This window comes from Bufo bufo, chromosome 2 (assembly GCF_905171765.1).
Source record: "Bufo bufo chromosome 2, aBufBuf1.1, whole genome shotgun sequence".
Classification (NCBI taxonomy): Eukaryota; Metazoa; Chordata; class Amphibia; order Anura; family Bufonidae; genus Bufo; species Bufo bufo.
In genome coordinates, this window is record NC_053390.1 from 456196447 (window position 1) to 456216633 (window position 20187).

Here is a 20187-nt window from a genome sequence, read left to right on the forward strand (position 1 = left end):
TTTGCGGACCCATTGAAGTGAATAGGTCCGCATTCGTGATGCGGAATGCCCACGGAACCTCACCTGTGTATTGCGGATCCGTTTGTGTGTAAGATGCCTAAAACAGATGCTAAATGAGCATAACGGATGATTAAAATACAGGATCTGTTTTTTTCTTTATTATTCTGTTCTTCTGATCAGAAAAATGGAAAAATAAACGGTTATGTGAACCTGGCATTATGTGTTATTTTTGTTCTTCTGCTCCTACAACAGTGCAGAACAGTGGAAGTAAATAACACTGGTGTGAAAGAGCCCTTATACAGCAGATAACGCCCATGTTCTGCTGCTGAATCGGTGGCAGATTTTATCATGTGGACATAGCTTTAAAATTCTCAATCAATGCAGAGGTCTTGATACACAAGTGGATAGTAAATTACATATCTAATTTAATTGACCCCTTACCGACATTTGTCATATATGTATCACCACTGAGCTAACTTGTGTTTTCAAGTTTGGCGTACAAGGTTTGGGTCCGGGTTATCTAAGAATTCCGTTATGGATTCCGTTACCACGGACCATAACTTATGGTCCGTAGTAGCAGAATCAATAAAAAACGAATAAAAAACGAAGCAGAATCAATAACGGAATTCTTAGATAACCCGAACTTTGTACACCAAACTTGAAAATAGAAGTTCGCTCAAGATTAATCACTACCTTCAAAAATGCCTTAAACGGTTAAAATATAGAAGTATTTATTCTGTATGGTGAATGTCATGGAAAAAATAAAAACCCAAATGCTCAAATCACAGTTTTTTTGGTTGCTTTGCATCTAAAGAACAAAATGTAATAAAAAAGTAAACAAAGTCATATACAGTGGGATGCGAAAGTTTGGGCAACCTTGTTAATTGTCATGATTTTCCTGTATAAATTGTTGGTTGTTACGATAAAAATGTCAGTTAAATATATCATATAGGAGACACACACAGTGATATTTGAGAAGTGAAATGAAGTTTATTGGATTTACAGAAAGTGTGCTATAATTGTTTAAACAAAATTAGGCAGGTGCATAAATTTGGGCACTGTTGTCATTTTATTGATTCCAAAACCTTTAGAACTAATTATTGGAACTCAAATTGGCTTGGTAAGCTCAGTGACCCCTGACCTACATACACAGGTGAATCCAATTATGAGAAAGAGTATTTAAGGGGGTCAATTGCAAGTTTCCCTCCTCTTTTAATTTTCTCTGAAGAGTAGCAACATGGGGGTCTCAAAACAACTCTCAAATGACCTGAAGACAAAGATTGTTCACCATCATGGTTTAGTGGGAAGGATACAGAAAGCTATCTCAGAGATTTCAGCTGTCTGTTTCCACAGTTAGGAACATATTGAGGAAATGGAAGACCACAGACTCAGTTAAAGTTAAGACTCGAAGTGGCAGACCAAGAAAAATCTCCGATAGACAGAAGCGACGAATGGTAAGAACAGTCAGAGTCAACCCACAGACCAGCACCAAAGTCCTACAACATCATCTTGCTGCAGATGGAGTCACTGCGAGAGTGATGCAGAGGAAGCCTTTTCTCCGCCCACAGCACAAAAAGTGCCGCTTGAGGTGGGCTAAAGCACATTTGGACAAGCCAGCTTCATTTTGGAATAAGGTGCTGTGGACTGATAAAACTAGAATTGAGTTATTTGGCCATAACAAGGGGCGTTATGCATGGAGGAAAAAGAACACAGCATTCCAAGAAAAACACCTGCTACCTACAGTAAAATATGGTGGTTGTTCCATCATGATGTGGGGCTGTGTGGCCAGGCAGGGACTGGGAATCTTGTCAAAGTTGAGGGACGCATGGATTCCACTCAGTATCAGCAGATTCTGGAGACCAATGTCCAGGAATCAGTGACAAAGCTGAAGCTGCGCCGGGGGTGGATCTTTCAACAAGACAACGACCCTAAACACTGCTCAAAATCCACTAAGGCATTTATGCAGAGGAACAAGTACAACGTTCTGGAATGGCCATCTCAGTCCCCAGACCTGAATAGAATTGAAAATCTGTGGTGTGACTTAAAGAGAGCTGTCCATGCTCGGAAGTCATCAAACCTGAATGAACTAAAGATGTTTTGTAAAGAGGAATGGTCCAAAATACCTTCAACCAGAATCCAGATTCTCATTAGAACCTACAGGAAGCGTTTAGAGGCTGTAATTTCTGCAAAAGGAGGATCTACTAAATATTGATTTCATTTCTTTTTTGTGGTGCCCAAATTTATGCACCTGCCTAATTGTGTTTAAACAATTATAGCACACTTTCTGTAAATCCAATAAACTTCATTTCACTTCTCAAATATCACTGTGTGTGTCTCCTATATAATATATTTAACTGACATTTTTTATCATAACAACCAACGATTTATACAGGAAAATCATGACGATTAACAAGGTTGCCCAAACTTTCGCATCCCACTGTATACCGCAAAAAAAAAAAACGACAGTATCAAAACGATAACAAAAACTATATAAACTTTGTATTTCTAATCACACTGACCTGCAGAATAAGGCTACATGCACACGACCGTGTGCCCCCCCGTGGCAGTATTTGGGCCCGCATACAGTGGGTCCGCAATACACGGGCACCGGCCGTGTGCATTCCGCATCACGGATCGCAGACCCATTCACTTGAATGGGTCAGCAATCACGGAGATGCGGAATGGAGGCACGGATAGGGACCCCACGGAAGCATTACGGAGTGCTTCCGTGGTGTTTCTGCCCGTGCCTCCGCACTGCAAAAAGTAGCACATGCACTACTTTTTTGCGGTGCGGACCATCGGATGCGGATCGCGGACCACATTCAAGTGAATGGGTCCGCGATCAGCATGCGGCTGCCCCACGGTCAGTGGCTGTGCATTGCGGACCGCAATTTGCGGTCCGCAGCACGGGCACGGAGCCCTAACGTTCGTGTGCATGTAGACTAATTGTCATTTTACTGCCCAGTAAAAAAAAAGCTAATAAAAACCCTCGAAAACACAAAAATGTAAGAATGGCACAATTGCAGTTTTCCAATGTTACGCCATTAAAACATTTTTTACAGCTTCCCAATGCATCACATGGAATATTAAATGGTGCCATTAGAAAAGTGTAACTTTTCCCGCAAGAAGACAAGCCCTCATATGGCTGTGTGAAAAGAAAAATAATAAAAGTTATAGCTTTTGGAAGGCAGGGAGAAAAAAAATGGAAAATGTCTGCCATGGGAAGGGGTCAAAGCACAGAGTATAGTACCAAGGACTCAAATCTAGTCTTCTTTCCACAGATACTTTCCCAAAATTATCTAAGGGTGAACAGACTGAAGCGAAAATTGGAGATTTGTCTGTAGTTGTGACTTACACTGATATAACAAAGGAATCTACGGATGTCATTGTAAACTCCACCAACTTCAGTTATTGGGACAAAGATAGTAAGTACTGGTCTAAGTTTTGCCAGAAGTGATTGATATTATTTATTAAATCCAAAGAATTGACATGTCTGATGTACTAAAAAAAAAAGTTGCTTTTCTAATAAGGCTTTATTTGTGCCTTAGGGAAACTTGGTGCAGCGGTATCTCAAATCGCATAACTATTTGGTTTTGGGGCAACTATTTTAAGTTTACTTTTTTTTTTTTTGGGCAAAACTCTGCAATACTAGTGTTTCTAATGCTGTCGCAATGTCATTATATGAAAAAATAAAATGAACATAATACAAAATTAAGCATAGAACTATTAAAGATAAAGCAAGTCCTTAAATATTACACTCAGATGGAAGATGTAATTAGCTTTCTGTATGGAAGATAGGAGCTTCTTCATGGTCCTGTAGAGTACACACAGTATAAATGCCACCATTCACACTTGAGGCCATTGTCAGCCCAATCTATCATTTACAGTGGGACCAGCCAACAGTCTTATGTGTTGTTGGGCCTCTGGACTCTCTGCCAACAGATGATGTTGGGGGAAGGAAAGGATCGGGTGCTTTAAATTTCAGCAGTGCAGTCCTTATGTTCTTTCAGCAGATGAGCTAAAGCCAGAGGTGTCTGGCAATGGCTCTCCCCATTTGAAACACATACATGCTTAGGGCTTGTTCACACAAACATTTTTTGCATTCATATACGGGCCGTTTTTTGAGTTCTGTATACAGTTCGTATATGGAACCATTCATTTCAATGGTTCCGCAAAAAAAACTGAATGTTTCCGTATTTCTGTTTTTCCGTTCAAAGATAGAACATGTCCTATTATTGCACGCAAATCACGTTCCGTGGCTCCATTCAAGTCAATGGGTCCGCAAAAAAATGGAACACATACGGAATGTACTCCGTATGTCTTCCGTATCCGTTCCGTTTTTGCAAAACCATCTATTGAAAATCTTATGTCCAGCCCAATTTTTTCTATGTAATTTCTGTATACTGTATATGCCATACGGAAAAACGGAACTGGAAACATTACTGAAACAAAAAAAATGGAAAACGGATCCGTTAAAAACGGGCCGCAAAACACTGAAAAAGCCATACGGTCATGTGAACAAGCCCTTAGTCATATGAGTCATGAGAGATAGCTGAATTAGCTTTCTACTGACAGCTATTGAATGTGCATGAGCACCTTAACAGAAAAATAAAATGGAGACACCCTCATCCGGTGTCCAAAGCAACAGGTCATCCTGACACAGGTAAAGAGAAGGATAGAACTGAGTTAAGGCTGTATTATACCAGCCGATTCTGCAGGAGATAGTTGGGAAAGACATGTTCCTTCCCAGCAATCTCCTGCTCGCTAGCGGAGGAGACTGCTGCTAGTACATGCAGTGATCTCCTGCACAGCATGAGGAGGAGCGATCGTTATGCCACCTCTCATCCTCATTCGGTCTAGTTATTTGCCGGCAGCAAATCGTGATTAGAAAGCACAATCTGCCACGGGCAAATCATGATCACATTTGTTTCCCTTATAATATTTTTGTGTAATATAAAATATAACCGGTAATATCATTAAAATGTTTCTGTCTTTTACAGCTGTGGCTCATGCTATTTTTTCAGCAGCTGGAGCAAATATTATAAGAGCAGCTCAGCATGGTAAGCATTATAACAAGTATATTCTATAACAAAAATCACAGTTAAAGGGAACCTGTCAGACAGCATGTTTTAGAGCAGATTTACATATAGTTTTTTGGGAAAAGAGTCATTACCTTATCATTAGAGGGTGGAAAATTTTATGCCAGCTCTTTTTTACTACTGGAGATCTGGATTAGGGCTCCATGCCCATATTGCGGACCGCAAATGGTGGGTCCACATTATACGGGCACTGGCCGTGTGCACTCCATGCCGCAGATGCAGACCCATTGACTTGGATGGGTCCTCAATCCGCAAGATACAGCTAAAGATGTCCTATCTTGTGCAGACCGGAGGCACAAATCGGAAGCCCATGGAAACACTCGGAAGTGCTTCCGAGAGCTTTTGGGTCTGTGCCTCCACAACGCAAAAAATAGGACATGTCCCATCTTTTGCTGTATTTTGCAGATCGTGAACCCATTCAAGTCAATGGGTCCGCATCCGCAGCACAGAGTGCACACGGCCAGTGCCCGTATATTGCGGACCACTATTTGCAGTCTGTAGTACAGGCACAGAGCACTTACGTTTGTGTGAATGAGCCCTTAGGCAGGATCATGACATGTGCAGGCACAAGGCACTAAACTGAGTAAGAATAGCAGCAGTCAGGATGGAAATGCACCACCTCACTTTCTCTATGAATCGGCAGTGAGTGGTGAGTTCATTGGGATGGTAAATGTCCTCCTGTTCCTGGTTGCCAACTCTGTGAGGGTGAGCAGCCAGTGGCTCCTTTTGTTTTGTGTAGGATGTGAGCAAGAAGGTTGCGGGTAGGAAAGGGTCCATGGGTAAGGGGTGCACAGAGAAAGTGATGATAAAAAACAAAAAAAAACAGTCACTTGGATAAAGCCACAGTACATAAAGCATAACCAAAACATCAAAGAAACGCTTGCCTGTCTGGGAGCTAACTGTACAAAGAGTTTTTTCTCACCTATGCTTTCAGCGGCCAAGGCCTTTGACTCGGTAGAATGGCCATATCTATTGGAAGTACTAAACTGTTTTGGCTTTGGTCCAGTGTTTGCCCAGTGGGTACTTATGCTCTACAAACACCCTAAAGCGAACATACTGGTGAACGGTTCACATTCAGGTCAGTTTAACCTTGGCAGAGGAACCAGGCAAGGGTGCCCTCTGTCACCCCTCCTGTTTGCAGTAGCAATAGAGCATTTAGTACTTAGACTTCGGCAGGATGGGTTTACAGTGGAGTTTCCCTGGGTGGCAGGGAGGACCGTGTCGGCTTATATGCCGACGACCTGATCCTTTTTATGGATAGGGCGGATCATTCGCTGCCCAGAGCGATTGAGCTAATTGAAACCTTCGGCCGCTTTTCTGGACTGCATATCAACTGGTCCAAGTTGGCTCTGATGCCCCTTAAACCTGCAGGTTGGCCTACGACATACTGTAATCTCCCAGTGGTAGACCGGTTTAAATACCTAGGAATCATAATAACCAGAGACCCTCCCTTAGCATATACATTGAACACTGAGCCTCTAGCCTCTACATTTGCTAAGAAATTTGCTGCATGGCAATCCCTCCCCATCTCAATGATGGGTCGTCAGAACCTCATAAAGATGGTCCTCCTGCCTAAGGCTCTGTATGTACTGGAGCATGTTAGCACGACCATCCCGAGACGTTCTTTGACCATCTCCACTCCATGATGTCGACCTTCATTTGGGGAAAGGCTAGAAGGAAATTGGCGCTCCATACTTTACAGAGGCCTAAACTACAGGGGCGAGCGGCACTCCCGGACTTATTCCTGTATTTCCTAGTGCGTCAGTTACGTTACCTCACGACCTGGGTATCCTCGCAATCTCTCCCCAATGCAGAATTTTATCTGCAATATTTTCTGCAGATCCATTCCTTATGGCCAGTATTGGAAGATATTAGTCTGTTCCATAGACGGGCCCTTCTATTACATAGATTGGCCCATCAGGTATGGGAAGCAGCTAAGCTCAAGTCCTATAAAGACCTGTCAGATGCAATACCCCTGTGGGAGAACCCTATGTTTTGACATGAGTCGACATGATGGAGCTGCATTGTGGAAGGAACATGGGGTACAGACCCTAGGTGACTTATATGAGGGAGGATCTATGAGGTCCTTTTCTCAACTTCAAGACAAATTTGTGATTCCGAGACATATGTTCTTCAGATACCTCCAGATTAGGTTATTCAGAATGGGTAGAATGGAGAACAGTAATTGCCTCAGATGTCACCAGGCCAATGCCAACTTCTGGCACATGATTTGGGAATGTAGACATATACAAAGATTGTGGCGAGATGTGACATCATTCCTGTCAGATCTTGTGCCAGGAACTATCCCTCTTTGTCCCAAGGTGTGTTTGCTGGGAATTGTAGACTACGAGCAGTGGTCTCATCACCACAGGATATTTTTGGAGGAAACCTTATTCCTCGCTAGGAAGTCGATAGCGCTTAGATAGATGGCCGATATAATGCCTAATCTAAATCAATGGAAACAAATAGTAAACCAGATCATACCGCTGGAAAAAGTAGTATACATACATAGGGGGTGCCCTCAGAAATTTCAGAAAGTGTGGGGGGAGTGGTGTGCGTCCACTAATACGTTAAATACTTGCTGAAGCCCCATATATGTATGTATGCCTTGAATGGAGATATGGAATACTATTGTAACCAAATGCCACTTAAGAAAGGGCCCCTGAGAAGCCACGTGTAATGATGTTCGGGAAATGTTCTAATACTTAGCAGAGACCCTGCTGCGCACAGGGAAAAACTATTAAGTACCATGTACCACGTGTTGTTTTCTTTTTTGTTTTATGTCGTTATGTTTTTTGATTTTGCTTTCTCATTTGCTGATTTTACTGTCATGTGACATAAGTCATGTACTTTACTATTGCACCATTATACTCCAATAAAACGAGTTAAAAAAAAAAATAGTTTTGCGTTAAAAAAGGCAAAATATTATAGCAGTGATAACTTTTTTTTGGCTAACAAAAAATGTTTTTTTTTATCAGCTTTCACAGCACAGAGGCTCCTTCATCAGACAGTATAGAAATGAATTTCTAATTTGTGTCTGATGAAGGAGCCTCTGTGCTCTGAAAGCTTGCTAACTGATAAAAATGTTTTTTTTTGGGGTAACCAATAAAGGTATCACTGCTATAACACTTTTGTTATTTTTAACGCAAGAATATTTAACATCACATATGTCGATTTTTCTGGCTGACACGGCACAACCTTATTTTAGCTATACGTCATTCTTTGTAATGCAAAGAGTAAAACCCACAGCAAGATCTTAGTGAAAAACGGCTGTGTGACAGACGTTTTTGTAATGGCTGTCATATGCCCATTTGAAGTCAATGGGGCTATTCACATGGCAGCTTTTAAAGGCCAGTTCAGACATGTCCTATTTTTGGCTGTTTTCACCACCAGACAGACTCCATTAAAATCAATCGGACTGTTTTTAACATAAAAAATGGGTACACTAGTGAAAATGGCCTTTTAGGGGTTAAAATAAAATGAAAAATGACCTCATCCACTTGCAAGCTCAGAGACAATTGTTTCTCTCTTGATACTGAAGGACCTGCACTCCCAGTGTGATGTCATCACCCTTGGAGCGCAGGTCCTTCTGCATTATTATGGCTGGGATATACTCTGGGAGACATTATTACTGCTGGAAGCCACTCTGGATGACATTATTACTGCTGGGATCTACTCTGGGTGACATTATTACTGCTGGGATCTACTCTGTGAGACAATATCACTGCTGGAATCTACTCTGGGAGACATTAGCACTGCTAGGAGCCACTCTGGGAGGCAATACTACTGCCAGGGGCCACTCTGAGTGACATTATTACTGCTGGGATCCACACACAATGGTTTTTGGTGCAAAGAGATAAGAACTTGGCTTGTCAGAGACATGATCCTGTCTTTATTTTGAAGTAAGACAATTCAGAACTACAGGTTATAGCTTTTTTGCAGCAACATCAACCTATTTATACAAAATAAATACCTGCATGTCTGGCACTTTCTTTTCCAAACCCATTCATTTGAATGAATTATTAAATGAGTTCATCTCGAACGGAAAATGGAAAAAAAATTCCATACTGCTGTTTTTTTATGCACAGACTTATGGTCCATGAGAAATACTGGACATTCGTGCATGTATAGAAATCAATGCAATCTGAATGAGTCCTTTTTCACACAGCCAGTGATACATTTTGTCCAGTGAGCATCTACAGTGCCTTGCAAAAGTATTCACCCCCCCTTGACTTTTTTGTATTTTGGTGCCTCACAACATGGAATTAACATGGATTGTTTGAGGATTTGCATAATTTAATTTACAGAACATGCCCACAACTTTGAAGATTTTTTTTTGTTTTTAAGCAAACAACAAATAGGGCAAAATAACAGAAAAAGTCAATGTGCATAGTTATTCACCCCCCCTAAACTCAATACTTTGTAGAGCCACCTTTTGCGGTAATCACAGCTCCAAGTTGCTTTGGATAAGTCTCTATGACCTTGCCACATCTTACCACTGGGATTTTTGCCTATTTCTCCTTGCAAAACTGCTCCAGCTCCTTCAAGTTTGATGGTTTGCACTTGTGAACAGCAATCTTTAAGTCTGACCACAGATTTTCTATTTGGTTGAGATATGGGCTTTGACTAGGCCATTCCAACATTAATTACATGGTTCCGCTTAAACCACTCAAGTGTTGCTTTAGCAGTGTGTTTGGGGTCATTGTCCTGCTGGAAGGTGAACCTCTGTCCTAGCCTCAAATCACGCACAGAGTGGTACAGATTTTGCTCAAGAATATCCCTGTATTTAGCTCCATCCATCTTTGCCTCAACTCTGACCAGTTTCCTAGTCCTGGCTGCTGAAAAACATCCCCACACCATGTTTCACTGTGGGGATGGTGTTCTTTGGGTGATGTGATGTGTTGGGTTTGCGCCAGACATAGTGTTTTCTTTGATGGCCGAAAAGTTTAATTTTAGTCTCATCAGACCAGAGCACCTTCCTCCATACATTTTGGGATTCTCCCACATGCCTTTTCGCAAACTCACAACGTGCCTTTTTGTTTTTAGCTGAAAGTGATGGCTTTCTTCTGACCACTCTGCCATAAAGCCCAACTCTATGGAACATACGGCTTATTGTCGTCCTATGTACAGATACTCCAGTCTCTGCTCTGGAACTCTTAGGTCCCTGTGCTGCCTTTCTGATTAATGCCCTCCTTGCCCGGTCCGTGAGTTTTGGTTGGCGGCCATCTCTTGGAAGGTTTGCTGTTGTGCCATGTTCTTTCCATTTGGTTATGATAGATTTGATGGTGCTCCTGGGGATCATCAAAGATTTGGATATTTTTTTATAACCTAACCCTGACTTGTACTTCTCAACAACATTGTCCTTTACTTGTTTGGAGAGTTCCTTGGTCTTCATGGCAGTGTTTGGTTAGTGATGCCTCTTGCTTAGGTGTTGCAGCCTCTGGGGCCTTTCAAAAAAGGTGTGTATATGTAATGACAGATCATGTGACTCTTAGATTGCACACAGGTAGACATCTTTCACTAATTATGTGACTTCTGAAGGTAATTGGTTGCACCAGAGCTTGTTATGGGCTTCCTAGCAAAGGGGGTGAATACATACACACATGCCAATTTTCTGTTTTCTATTTCTAAACAATAGTTTTATTTATATATTTTTCTCATTTCACTTCACCAACTAATTTAAGGCTGTAATGTAACAAAATATGAAAAAAGTCAAGGGGGGGGGGTGAATACTTTTGCAAGGCACTGTACCTACGCAGACTGGCTTCTGTCAGAGAGAGAAGGAAAGCATGCACTGCTATAGGCACCACTACACCAGGTCCTAACGCATCCAGTGTCAGGATGTAGTATATGTCATTATATGGAGGCATTTGATCTCAGATTTTTTTTTTGTGGTCTAAATTTAGGTGAAGGGGTTTGGACAGGGATTAGCAACCTCCGACACTCCAGCTGTGCTGAAACTACAAATCCTAGAATGCTTCATTAAGTTCTATGGGAATTACAAGAGCAGCCATGCAAGTGTGCAAGCTGGAAGTTGTTCGGCATGTGCCAAAGCTTGTTGACCCCTGGTCTAGGATTTAAATAAATTTGGGATTCTGGTCTGGGGTGTGATTAAGGGTTGTCGACTTCTAAAAAAATAAACATATAGACATGAGAAAAAAATGGTTGCCACCTCTGAATTCTATGGTTTCACGTATCATGACATTAAAACAAACATCTGGTCCTTAGAAGGTCTGAAAATTAGGTAAACACAACCTCAGATGAATAAAAACATATGATAAATTACTTTGCGTAATTGAACAAAAGCTAGGCCAAAATGTAGAAGCTGTGTGTGAAAAATTATGCATACCTTGTAAGAAGGAACAAGGGGCCGTCATTGCCGGAAGATACGTGTCACCGAGGTTTCTGGCCTCGGTGAGGTAAGATCCGGGTTTTTCCCTGAAGTGTCAGTTTTGCAGTTGCAGTCTGACACTTCAGCTGTTAGTATGGCTGTAAAGCCGATCTGGGCCGGTTCTTATTGGGAGCAGCCAAAGAGCAGGGTGGGTGGCTGTTCCCCACGGTTCCAGGCCAGGTTTTGGCTGGGATATAAAAACCCAGCCAGCATATTCAGCTGGTGTGGATTATCCTCCATGACAGAGAAGCTGTGGAGTCTGTGTCTTGATACACTGAGGCCATCTATTTGTAAGAGCCGCATGCTGGGGAAACAGGCCTCTAAAGCCTGCTGTGGACTGCGGGTGGAAAACTGCTGACCAGGTGAAGGCTTTTTGCACTGTGGACTTTGTGTGGTGTGAACAGGTACCAAAACTGAACACCGTTACTTTTGGCTTGTTTTTTCTTATGTGTGAATAAACACTGAACTTTGCTTTACAACCTTGTTTTTGCCTCTGTACTGCGTCCGCTTACCCTGCCTACCAGAGCGAATCCCCACGAACTTTACTACTTCCATAGGAATTACCAGGGTAGGTAGCAGCCAGGTGCCGCTAATCACAGGCCCTTGATTAATTTATTATCAGCATTGTGACCACCTCTATACTAGAAGAAGTTTTGGCAGTTTGCTGGTCCCTAGCATTCAGGAGTGTGTTAAAGGGGTTGTGAAAGGGTTTTATATTGACCTATTCTCAGAATAGGTCATCAATATCTGATCGGTGGCGGTCCAGCACCCAGTATCCCTGACAATCAGCTGTTTGAAGAGGAGACGGTTCTCCATGCAAGTGCTGCTTCTTCTTCATTACACTATACAGTACATCCAGTGAATGGAGCAAGTACTTGTAATTACGCTCTCTTCCAAGACGACGGGCAGTGTCATTTTAAAGGGATTCTGTCACCAAATACATCATTGGATACAAATTTGGAGATGTCTTTCAATTTAGGTTGTAAAATTTTCCGGCAGGCTGTCCGGGTAGAGAACAGTCTGCAGGAGTTCACCGGATCTGGAACTGCCACTTTCCAGCATTTTGGCTGAACAAATAGTTTTTGTCCTGACGAATGCCGGCATTTTTGCCAAATTAGGCTGATGGATCATCTCTGATGGAGATGTGAACGCAGCCTAACCCATTTTTCCCACGGGCTGATTTTAATTATTGTAGTGTAAAGCTGAACCTTGCTCTCCCTGTGTTCATTGGAGGCCAGCTGACAGCAGGAGAGGTAGAATACAGAGTGGGTCCAGTATGTATGTGTAGCCTACCTTCCCCAAATTCATTAGAGGCCGGTTGACACCAAAAGAGATAGCACTTAGCATAGGTTCCTATCCAAAAGAGGTTACCCTGCCATGGTGGAGGGACACAAATAATTTTAATCCAAATGTATTTGTTAAGTACCTAACATTTATTCATATAGTGAGTACAGCATTAGTTAATATAGTTTGTGTTTGTAAAATGCTGTTGCATTATGTTTAATTTTGTATTTTAAGCCATGACAACGGCCACCTGCACATTACCATTAGCTGACTATTCAGTATAGAGAGAGTATTTATTTATTTCAACCAAATGGGCCTGGTCATTGTCAGCACTACACCTGTTTTCTTGCCTTGCAGTCCACTACCAATCTAACACCAAGTGGCACTTGACCTAGTAGGAGACCTCAAATCCAGTATGTAGCCTAAAGGAAAGAAGGGTTACAACCGTTCATTCACTGCTCTCATGGCCTGGGAAAGCACTGGAGATGGAATTAGCCACCATGAGGACTACAACCACCCTCATTGCCTCAGCCACCATTCCTATCCTTTCCACCTTATGCCTTCCCCTGTGGGCCAGTGTGCTGAACCACCATGAGGACATTTGGGTAATATGTTGCATGGTCAGGCCTTTGGATTTGGTGTCAGGCTAAACCTAGGGCTGAAGTGTAGGCATTTGTGTGATTTTCACTTAAAAATGTGGTATGGAACTGAAAGGGATTTTTCATAAATCTTTTGATACATCACAGATAAGACATATATTATACAAGCCTCATCTCTTATGCATGCAGCACATCGAATTAGCACATGACACACCCTCTGCCAGTGCTGGACACAATAGCAGCATCTCTGAACAAAGGAGCTATTTAACATCTCACCTCACATACAATGAAACAAACTAAGATAGCCCATTCAACTTGTTAGCATATAGAGGGAAACCTGTTCAATGTAAAATAGCTCTTTTGCAAGTATTGTATACAGCAGATACCAGCATTGTTTAACAAAGTTTCAACTGTAATTTGGTAACATGTTCCCAGGGCCTCTTTAGAAATACCAGGATTGTTCCAATTGGATCTTGAGAAACAATATGCGCCCACCCCCAAAAAGCCCTATAAGTATGTGATGAAAAATAAAGATGTCAGATATTTAACAACCTATGTTGACTCACGGTGGTTATTTATCTCCTGATCAGACGCAAACCCGATATTCCTTGCACAGGGAAATATTCATGGGTTGGAGGTCTGATGCCTCATCTTATACCAGCATAAACCTGCCTGAAGAAAACCGCTAACAGGAACTAATGCAGGGTAATACCATAGGCTGAGCATCAACTGTCGATGGCCAGAAAAGGAGAAGGGCAACACCCAGTATTGTGTAATTTGTGCATATGGTAAAGAACACTTGTAAGGCTTATTGCATTTGGCAGCAAGCACATAAGTGTCCAGGTAAATCTATATAAAAAAAAGGCATCCACGTATGAAACCAAAAAAAGGGTTGTCCTTCTACTGTCAGAGATATAAGGATAACAGATGAATGAAAATAGCTTACTTCTATTTTGTTCCCATCTTAGGTGCCTCTAGAGAAAAAGTGGTTATGACAGAAGCTGGATCTGGGGATCTAAAATGTAAATACATCATGCACTGTAATTGTAAGCAAGATTTGGTCAACATTTATGCCCTTGTGCAGGAAATTTTACTTAAGTGTGAAAATGTGGGTCTACATTCTGTGGCCATTCCAGCCATTGGCACAGGTAAGCTTAAATGTAGTTAAAGGGGCATTTAATTCTCTGATAAACAGCAAATTTTTAAAAATACATTAGAAAATTCATCTGGAGAATGTCTATACATACAGTAGCATATTTAAACACAGTGCAGTATTTCCTGCATTTTATTATGCTGTTTCCTAGGCTCCTTCATTGGCAATGATATGCAGTATTACTGAAAGGGTGTACTCACATTGCATTTATTTCCCTCAAATTTTATGTGTAAAATTATAACAAAAGCACGGCATGACGGCACTATGTGAACACACCCAAAAAAAGCTTTTGTTTTCCACATTTTTGGACTGCTTGTTCAAAACAAACCATTGTATCTGCTGATACCACTGTGTATGTTTGAACACTGGCAGGCATCTTCCTTAAAGAATGGGTAATTTGTTTATGAGTAAAAAAAAAAAATGATTAAAAAAAATCCATGCATTTACCCACAGGTATAGGTTGCTGTTATTTTGACATTACTATTGTTGTGGTGTTAAAGATCTTGAAAGGGGTTGGATACAGTCCTATGAAAGTGAGTTTTCAAGGTAGTTTGAGCATTTTCCATTCGAACTGAATTTATTTAGTCCAGAATTGAATTTGTCAACTGTTTTGTTAAAATCAGTCTCAAAATGAATTTCTAATAATTTGCTCATCTCTAGCTTAAAGAGGTTATCCCATGAATAATGTAAATTCAAATCAGACATCATATAGTACATGACAATCTCTTACTAACAAAGCTAGAATCCTGTGCCTCACATGGATCCAGAGACCTCCCCATTTATTGCTGCACTAGATTGATATCAAGCTGACAGCTCAGGGGGAGTGTCTTTTCTGCTGCAGCTAAGGGGGCGTGTCCATGCTCTCCCTATTACAGCTCAGGAGGTAGTTGAAGGATGAAACTGAGCATGTGCGGCCATTTCAGTATGCAGGACAAAGAAATAAGAAAAAAACTGTAGGTGGCGCTATACAGATACACTTTATTGAATAACTCAGTAGCTATACAACATTTTTAATTACATTCAATTACAAAATAATTCAGATCCAGGTGCTTGTTTGTAAACTGTAGAATATTTTTTGTGGGACAATTGTTTAAAGGGAATTATCATCTTAGACATTTATAGCATATCCATGGAAACTGTCATAAATTTCTGATAGATGTGTGGGTCCATCTTCTGGGATAAATTTGAAATTCTCATACAAATGCATACACAGACACCTCTCCTATTAAAGTTCAAAGTCTTCAAGAAGAATGGACTATCAGGCAACTCCTTCTGGAATTAGGTGTTATTTGCAGAGGTGAGACCAACATAAATTAGACAAATATAGCATATCAGATATGGAAGATAAGGATAAGCCTTTAAATTTAGAATACCCTTTGTGCAATGTTAGTATTAAAAGGGAATCTGTCACCAGTTTAATGTTGCTAGGTTCTAACAGCTCCAGCACATGCCAATGAGTCCTGATAGTCCTGAGCTTCTGGTTTTCTCCACCCCTGCCACTGATTGACAGTTTTTTCTACAACTGAATTAGCAGCCGGTGGTCGGAGAAAATCAGGAGCTCATGAATATTCAGGACTCATCAGCATACACTGGAGCTGTTCAATACAATATTTTAACAAAAAGTCTAGGTAAATTAAAAAAAGTGACCCAACATTTTGCAAAGAGGATCTGTCACTAGTTTATGTTGCCCTTAGTTAGGACACCATAAGACTGGTGACAGATTATCTTTAATATTATTTTGGTGCAAAGCACACTATCACTACATTTACAGTAGGTATTAACCCGAAAAATTGTTTTGTTTTGATGTTCAGGTGCATGTAAACTAGACCCAGGGATTGTGGCCCATCATATGATGGATTGTATATTAACACTTACCAGGACTAGAAACCTTACTAGTTTGTCCTCAGTTCATCTGGTGACATTTCATCCCTCCATTTACTACATTTTTTGTGCGGAGCTGAAAAAGTTGTCCAGTCCCGTACAGGAATTATTTTGGAATCCATTGGGTGAGTTAATGATTTTTTGTATGTTTTTAATAACGTAGGCTATACAGTAATGTCAAGTGTTTCTTTTTCTTAGTATGCTATAAAACAAGAATTTTCATCTTGAAGGGAACCTGTCACAATTGAAAATTATGTCTGAACTGTAGGAAGCAGGTTATAGAGTAGAAGGAGCTGAGAAGATTGATTTATAAGTATACATATTTATATGAGAAAAAATTTCTGTATAACAGATAATTGACTTCTTTCTCTTTATGCACAGTTTTCTATAAGAAAGGCTGTCAATTACTGATTAGGACTGCCCACAGGACTCCTGAGCACATAAAGAGAAGAAATGTTAATGAACAAATTGCAAGTTATACTAAATCTTTACCATTATCCTGTTTTATGCACTCATTAACATTGGAACTGTAACACCAAGCATGAAAAGTCAGGGTATTCAGGAAATCACAGGATCGATAGACATGTTAATGATATGCAAATGAGAAAAAAATGGGAACAAAATATTCAGAACATCTTGATTTATTCAGTATAGAGTATGAGCGCTATGCGCAAAAATACATGCACTTGCACACCTTGTCATGTTAACAATGAGGAAATGAATGGTTATCTGAGGAATGTTCTGCCACGCTGAATGCACGCAAAACATCAAGATTTTCTGCTGGCAGCTCCGTTTGCAATTACCAACCAATGACGCAAAAGATGTGCTTGATAGGATACAAGTCCGGAGACTCTGCAGGCCATGGTGGCCTATTTAGGGTACACTGGCAGCTCACTACGAGTAACATGTGCCCCCACGTGGTTCTGTTGAAAAACGGTTCTTGGGGCAGTTTGGAGAAGTGGCCATACCACTGGATTCATAACCAAATAATGTAGTGCTGGGGTGTTAGTTTACCTGAAATGATGACTATAGGGGTCGGGCTACTGAACACTTTGCTACCCCACACCATAATTCCGCGAGACTGACTTGTGTGGTGTGATGCTGCCTTCTGAAGGCCCATGTGGTTTCCAGGCCAATGTCTGACTATGATGGAATCATAGACAAAAGCGATACTCATCGCTGACTCCATTCCAGTCTTGCTGTGCACCATGAAAACCTTTGAGAGCAGTGATGTGAAGTCAATCGAACACCTGTATTTGGAAATCTGGCTTGAAGCTCAGTGTCGCACAAATGCTTTCTGATGGTTTGTGTAGATACTGCTGCCCTAGGCTTAGGATGTGACGTTTCATTTCATTTGCAATACAGAATGGATCACTGTACATCAGTCTTCTAATGAGACAATTCATCTATGTAGAGGTTTGCCTCTGTGCACCTCTTGCTCTCATTCTAGTTCATTGTTCTCCCATCCATCCTGTTTTGGAACAACAAATACCCTTGAGTAGACCCCAGAGTTCTGCTGATAAAAGGGGACATGTTCCAATGCGTCTTTTCTGACAAACTGATATACAGTCAGGTCCATAAATATTGGGACATCGACACAATTGTAACATTTTTGGCTCTATACACCACCACAATGGATTTGAAATGAAACAAACAAGATGTGATTTAACTGCAGACTATCAGTTTTAATTTGAGGCTATTTACATCCAAATCAGGTGAACGGTGTAGGAATTACAACAGTTTGCATATGTGCCTTCTTGACAGAAGTTCAGGTTTGGGTTAGTTGTAGTGTAGATTGTATTATTTTCCCTTATAACATGGTTATAAGGGAAAATAATAGCATTCTGAATACAGAATGCTTAGTAAAATAGCGCTGGAGGGGTTAAAAAAAATAAATAAAAATTAACTCACCTTCTCCTCTTGTTTGCGAAGTTCCCGGTATGATGAGTTGTGGGCTAAAGGACCTTTGGTGACGTCAGATCACATGCTCCAATCACATGGTACATCACCACGGTGATGGACCATGTGATTGGAGCATGTGATCTGACGTCACCAAAGGTCCTTTAGCCCACAACTCATCATTAAGTAAAGAAGAGACCGGAAACTTCGAGATCAAGAGGAGAAGGTGAGTTAATTTGTTTAGTTTTTTAACCCCTCCAGCGCTATTGTACTAAGCATTCTGTATTCAGTATGCTATTATTTTCCCTTATAACCATGTTATAAGGGAAAATAATACAGTGAATAGACTGTCACCTAGCAACCATGCGTGAAAATGGCACCGCATCCGCACTTGCTTGCGGATGCTTGCGATTTTCACGCAACCCCATTCACTTCTATGGGGCCTGCGTTGCGTGAAAAACGCAGAATATAGAGCATGCTGCGATTTTCACGCAGCGCACAAGTGATGCGTGAAAATCATCGCTTATCTGAACAGCCCCATAGAAATGAATGGGTCAGGATTCAGTGCGGGTGCAATGCGTTCACCTACCACATTGCACCCGCGCGGAAATCTCGCCCGTGTGAACGCAGCCTTAAGGATATTATCCAGTTGAGGACCAAATAGGCTACTAGGATGAATAGAAGGGATGGAACAAAAAATTTTTTTTAGAAGGCACGTTGCCAGACCATGCTTTCATCCATAGGGCTCTGCACTAGAAAAAGTCAAGTTTTTTGAAGCAAGCTGTAGAATATCCATGGGGAAATCAAGAATGAATTCAGAAGCTAACTTAATGTTCACATTAATTAACATTTTTTCTGTAGACACCCCTTCTTGAAGTTCATTAGAAAGCTCACTAAGCCATTTTCTCACAGCCCTGGCAATGGGAATAGAGGATAAAGCTGCTCTACAAGAAGCTGCTGCTGAATAATAACTGCACTAAGAAGACATTCCACTTTGCGATCCACTTGATCTTTCAACAAAGTTGTCTCATCAGATTCTCAATCGTCCATTAATTTGGGATCTAAACGGTACAAACATCTAAACCGGAGGTCTAAAATGGGCTTCTTCTCTGGCTTAGACCAATGAAGCTGAAAAAAGTCCTTCAATAATTGGTGTTCTGGAAGAAATCTGCCTGACTTCTTTAGAAGACAACACACAATCCTTAACTGCCTTCAATAATACATTAAATGTATCCTTGTTAAACAGAAAGTAATCTTCTGAAACCCCTAGGTCAGAATCCTCAGAGTCTGAAATACATTCTCCTTCCGATAACTCATTAGACTCAAAAGAGTTTTGAGATCAGACCTTCTCCATTAGTTCTGAGCTTACTCTACCTAAACAATTCATTCTTAATTTCCTGGAAGGATTCTAACAGGTGAGCCTTAAACCAGGTGACAAACTGATCAGCTTGCTGTTGAACACCAGACACTTCAGTAAGCTAACAGTTTATACAAACATCTGACTCAGAAATAGGCTGGCTGCAGCGATTGAATAACGTGTGCCTAGGTTTTCTGGTCCTCTTCTCTCCATGCCACTAAGAAGCAGACATCTAGAAGAGAAAGACAAGAAGACATGAGGACTTGCAGAAAGACAAACAATGTGGGAGAATGGGACCCTGCATAGCCTACCTTGATCATTGAGCAGAGGTGTGAGCCTCGCAAGTACCAGCCACAGCAGAGATCCCACTCTGATTTTAAAGTTCATGTGAAGCTTTGAAAATCATACTCATGCGCACCAATGTCGCAGCCTGTAACTGTCCAGTAATCCAATACACGGCAGCTCTGGTAGGCACAGACACACTCTCCTAACCTGTAGGGGCAAATGTCACGATAGGTTCGACC

General features: G+C 41.2%; 1 protein-coding gene across 1 annotated transcript in view; it reads left to right on the top strand.

Moving 5' to 3' along the window:
• Positions 1-20187, top strand: part of LOC120989484 (protein mono-ADP-ribosyltransferase PARP14-like) — a 142578-nt gene that overhangs the window by 109913 nt on the left and 12478 nt on the right. The window contains exons 8-11 of the mRNA XM_040417611.1: positions 3282-3425; positions 5001-5060; positions 14342-14521; positions 16338-16532. Of these exons, the coding sequence (XP_040273545.1) occupies positions 3282-3425; positions 5001-5060; positions 14342-14521; positions 16338-16532 (579 nt within the window). The remainder of the gene's footprint in view (positions 1-3281; positions 3426-5000; positions 5061-14341; positions 14522-16337; positions 16533-20187) is intronic.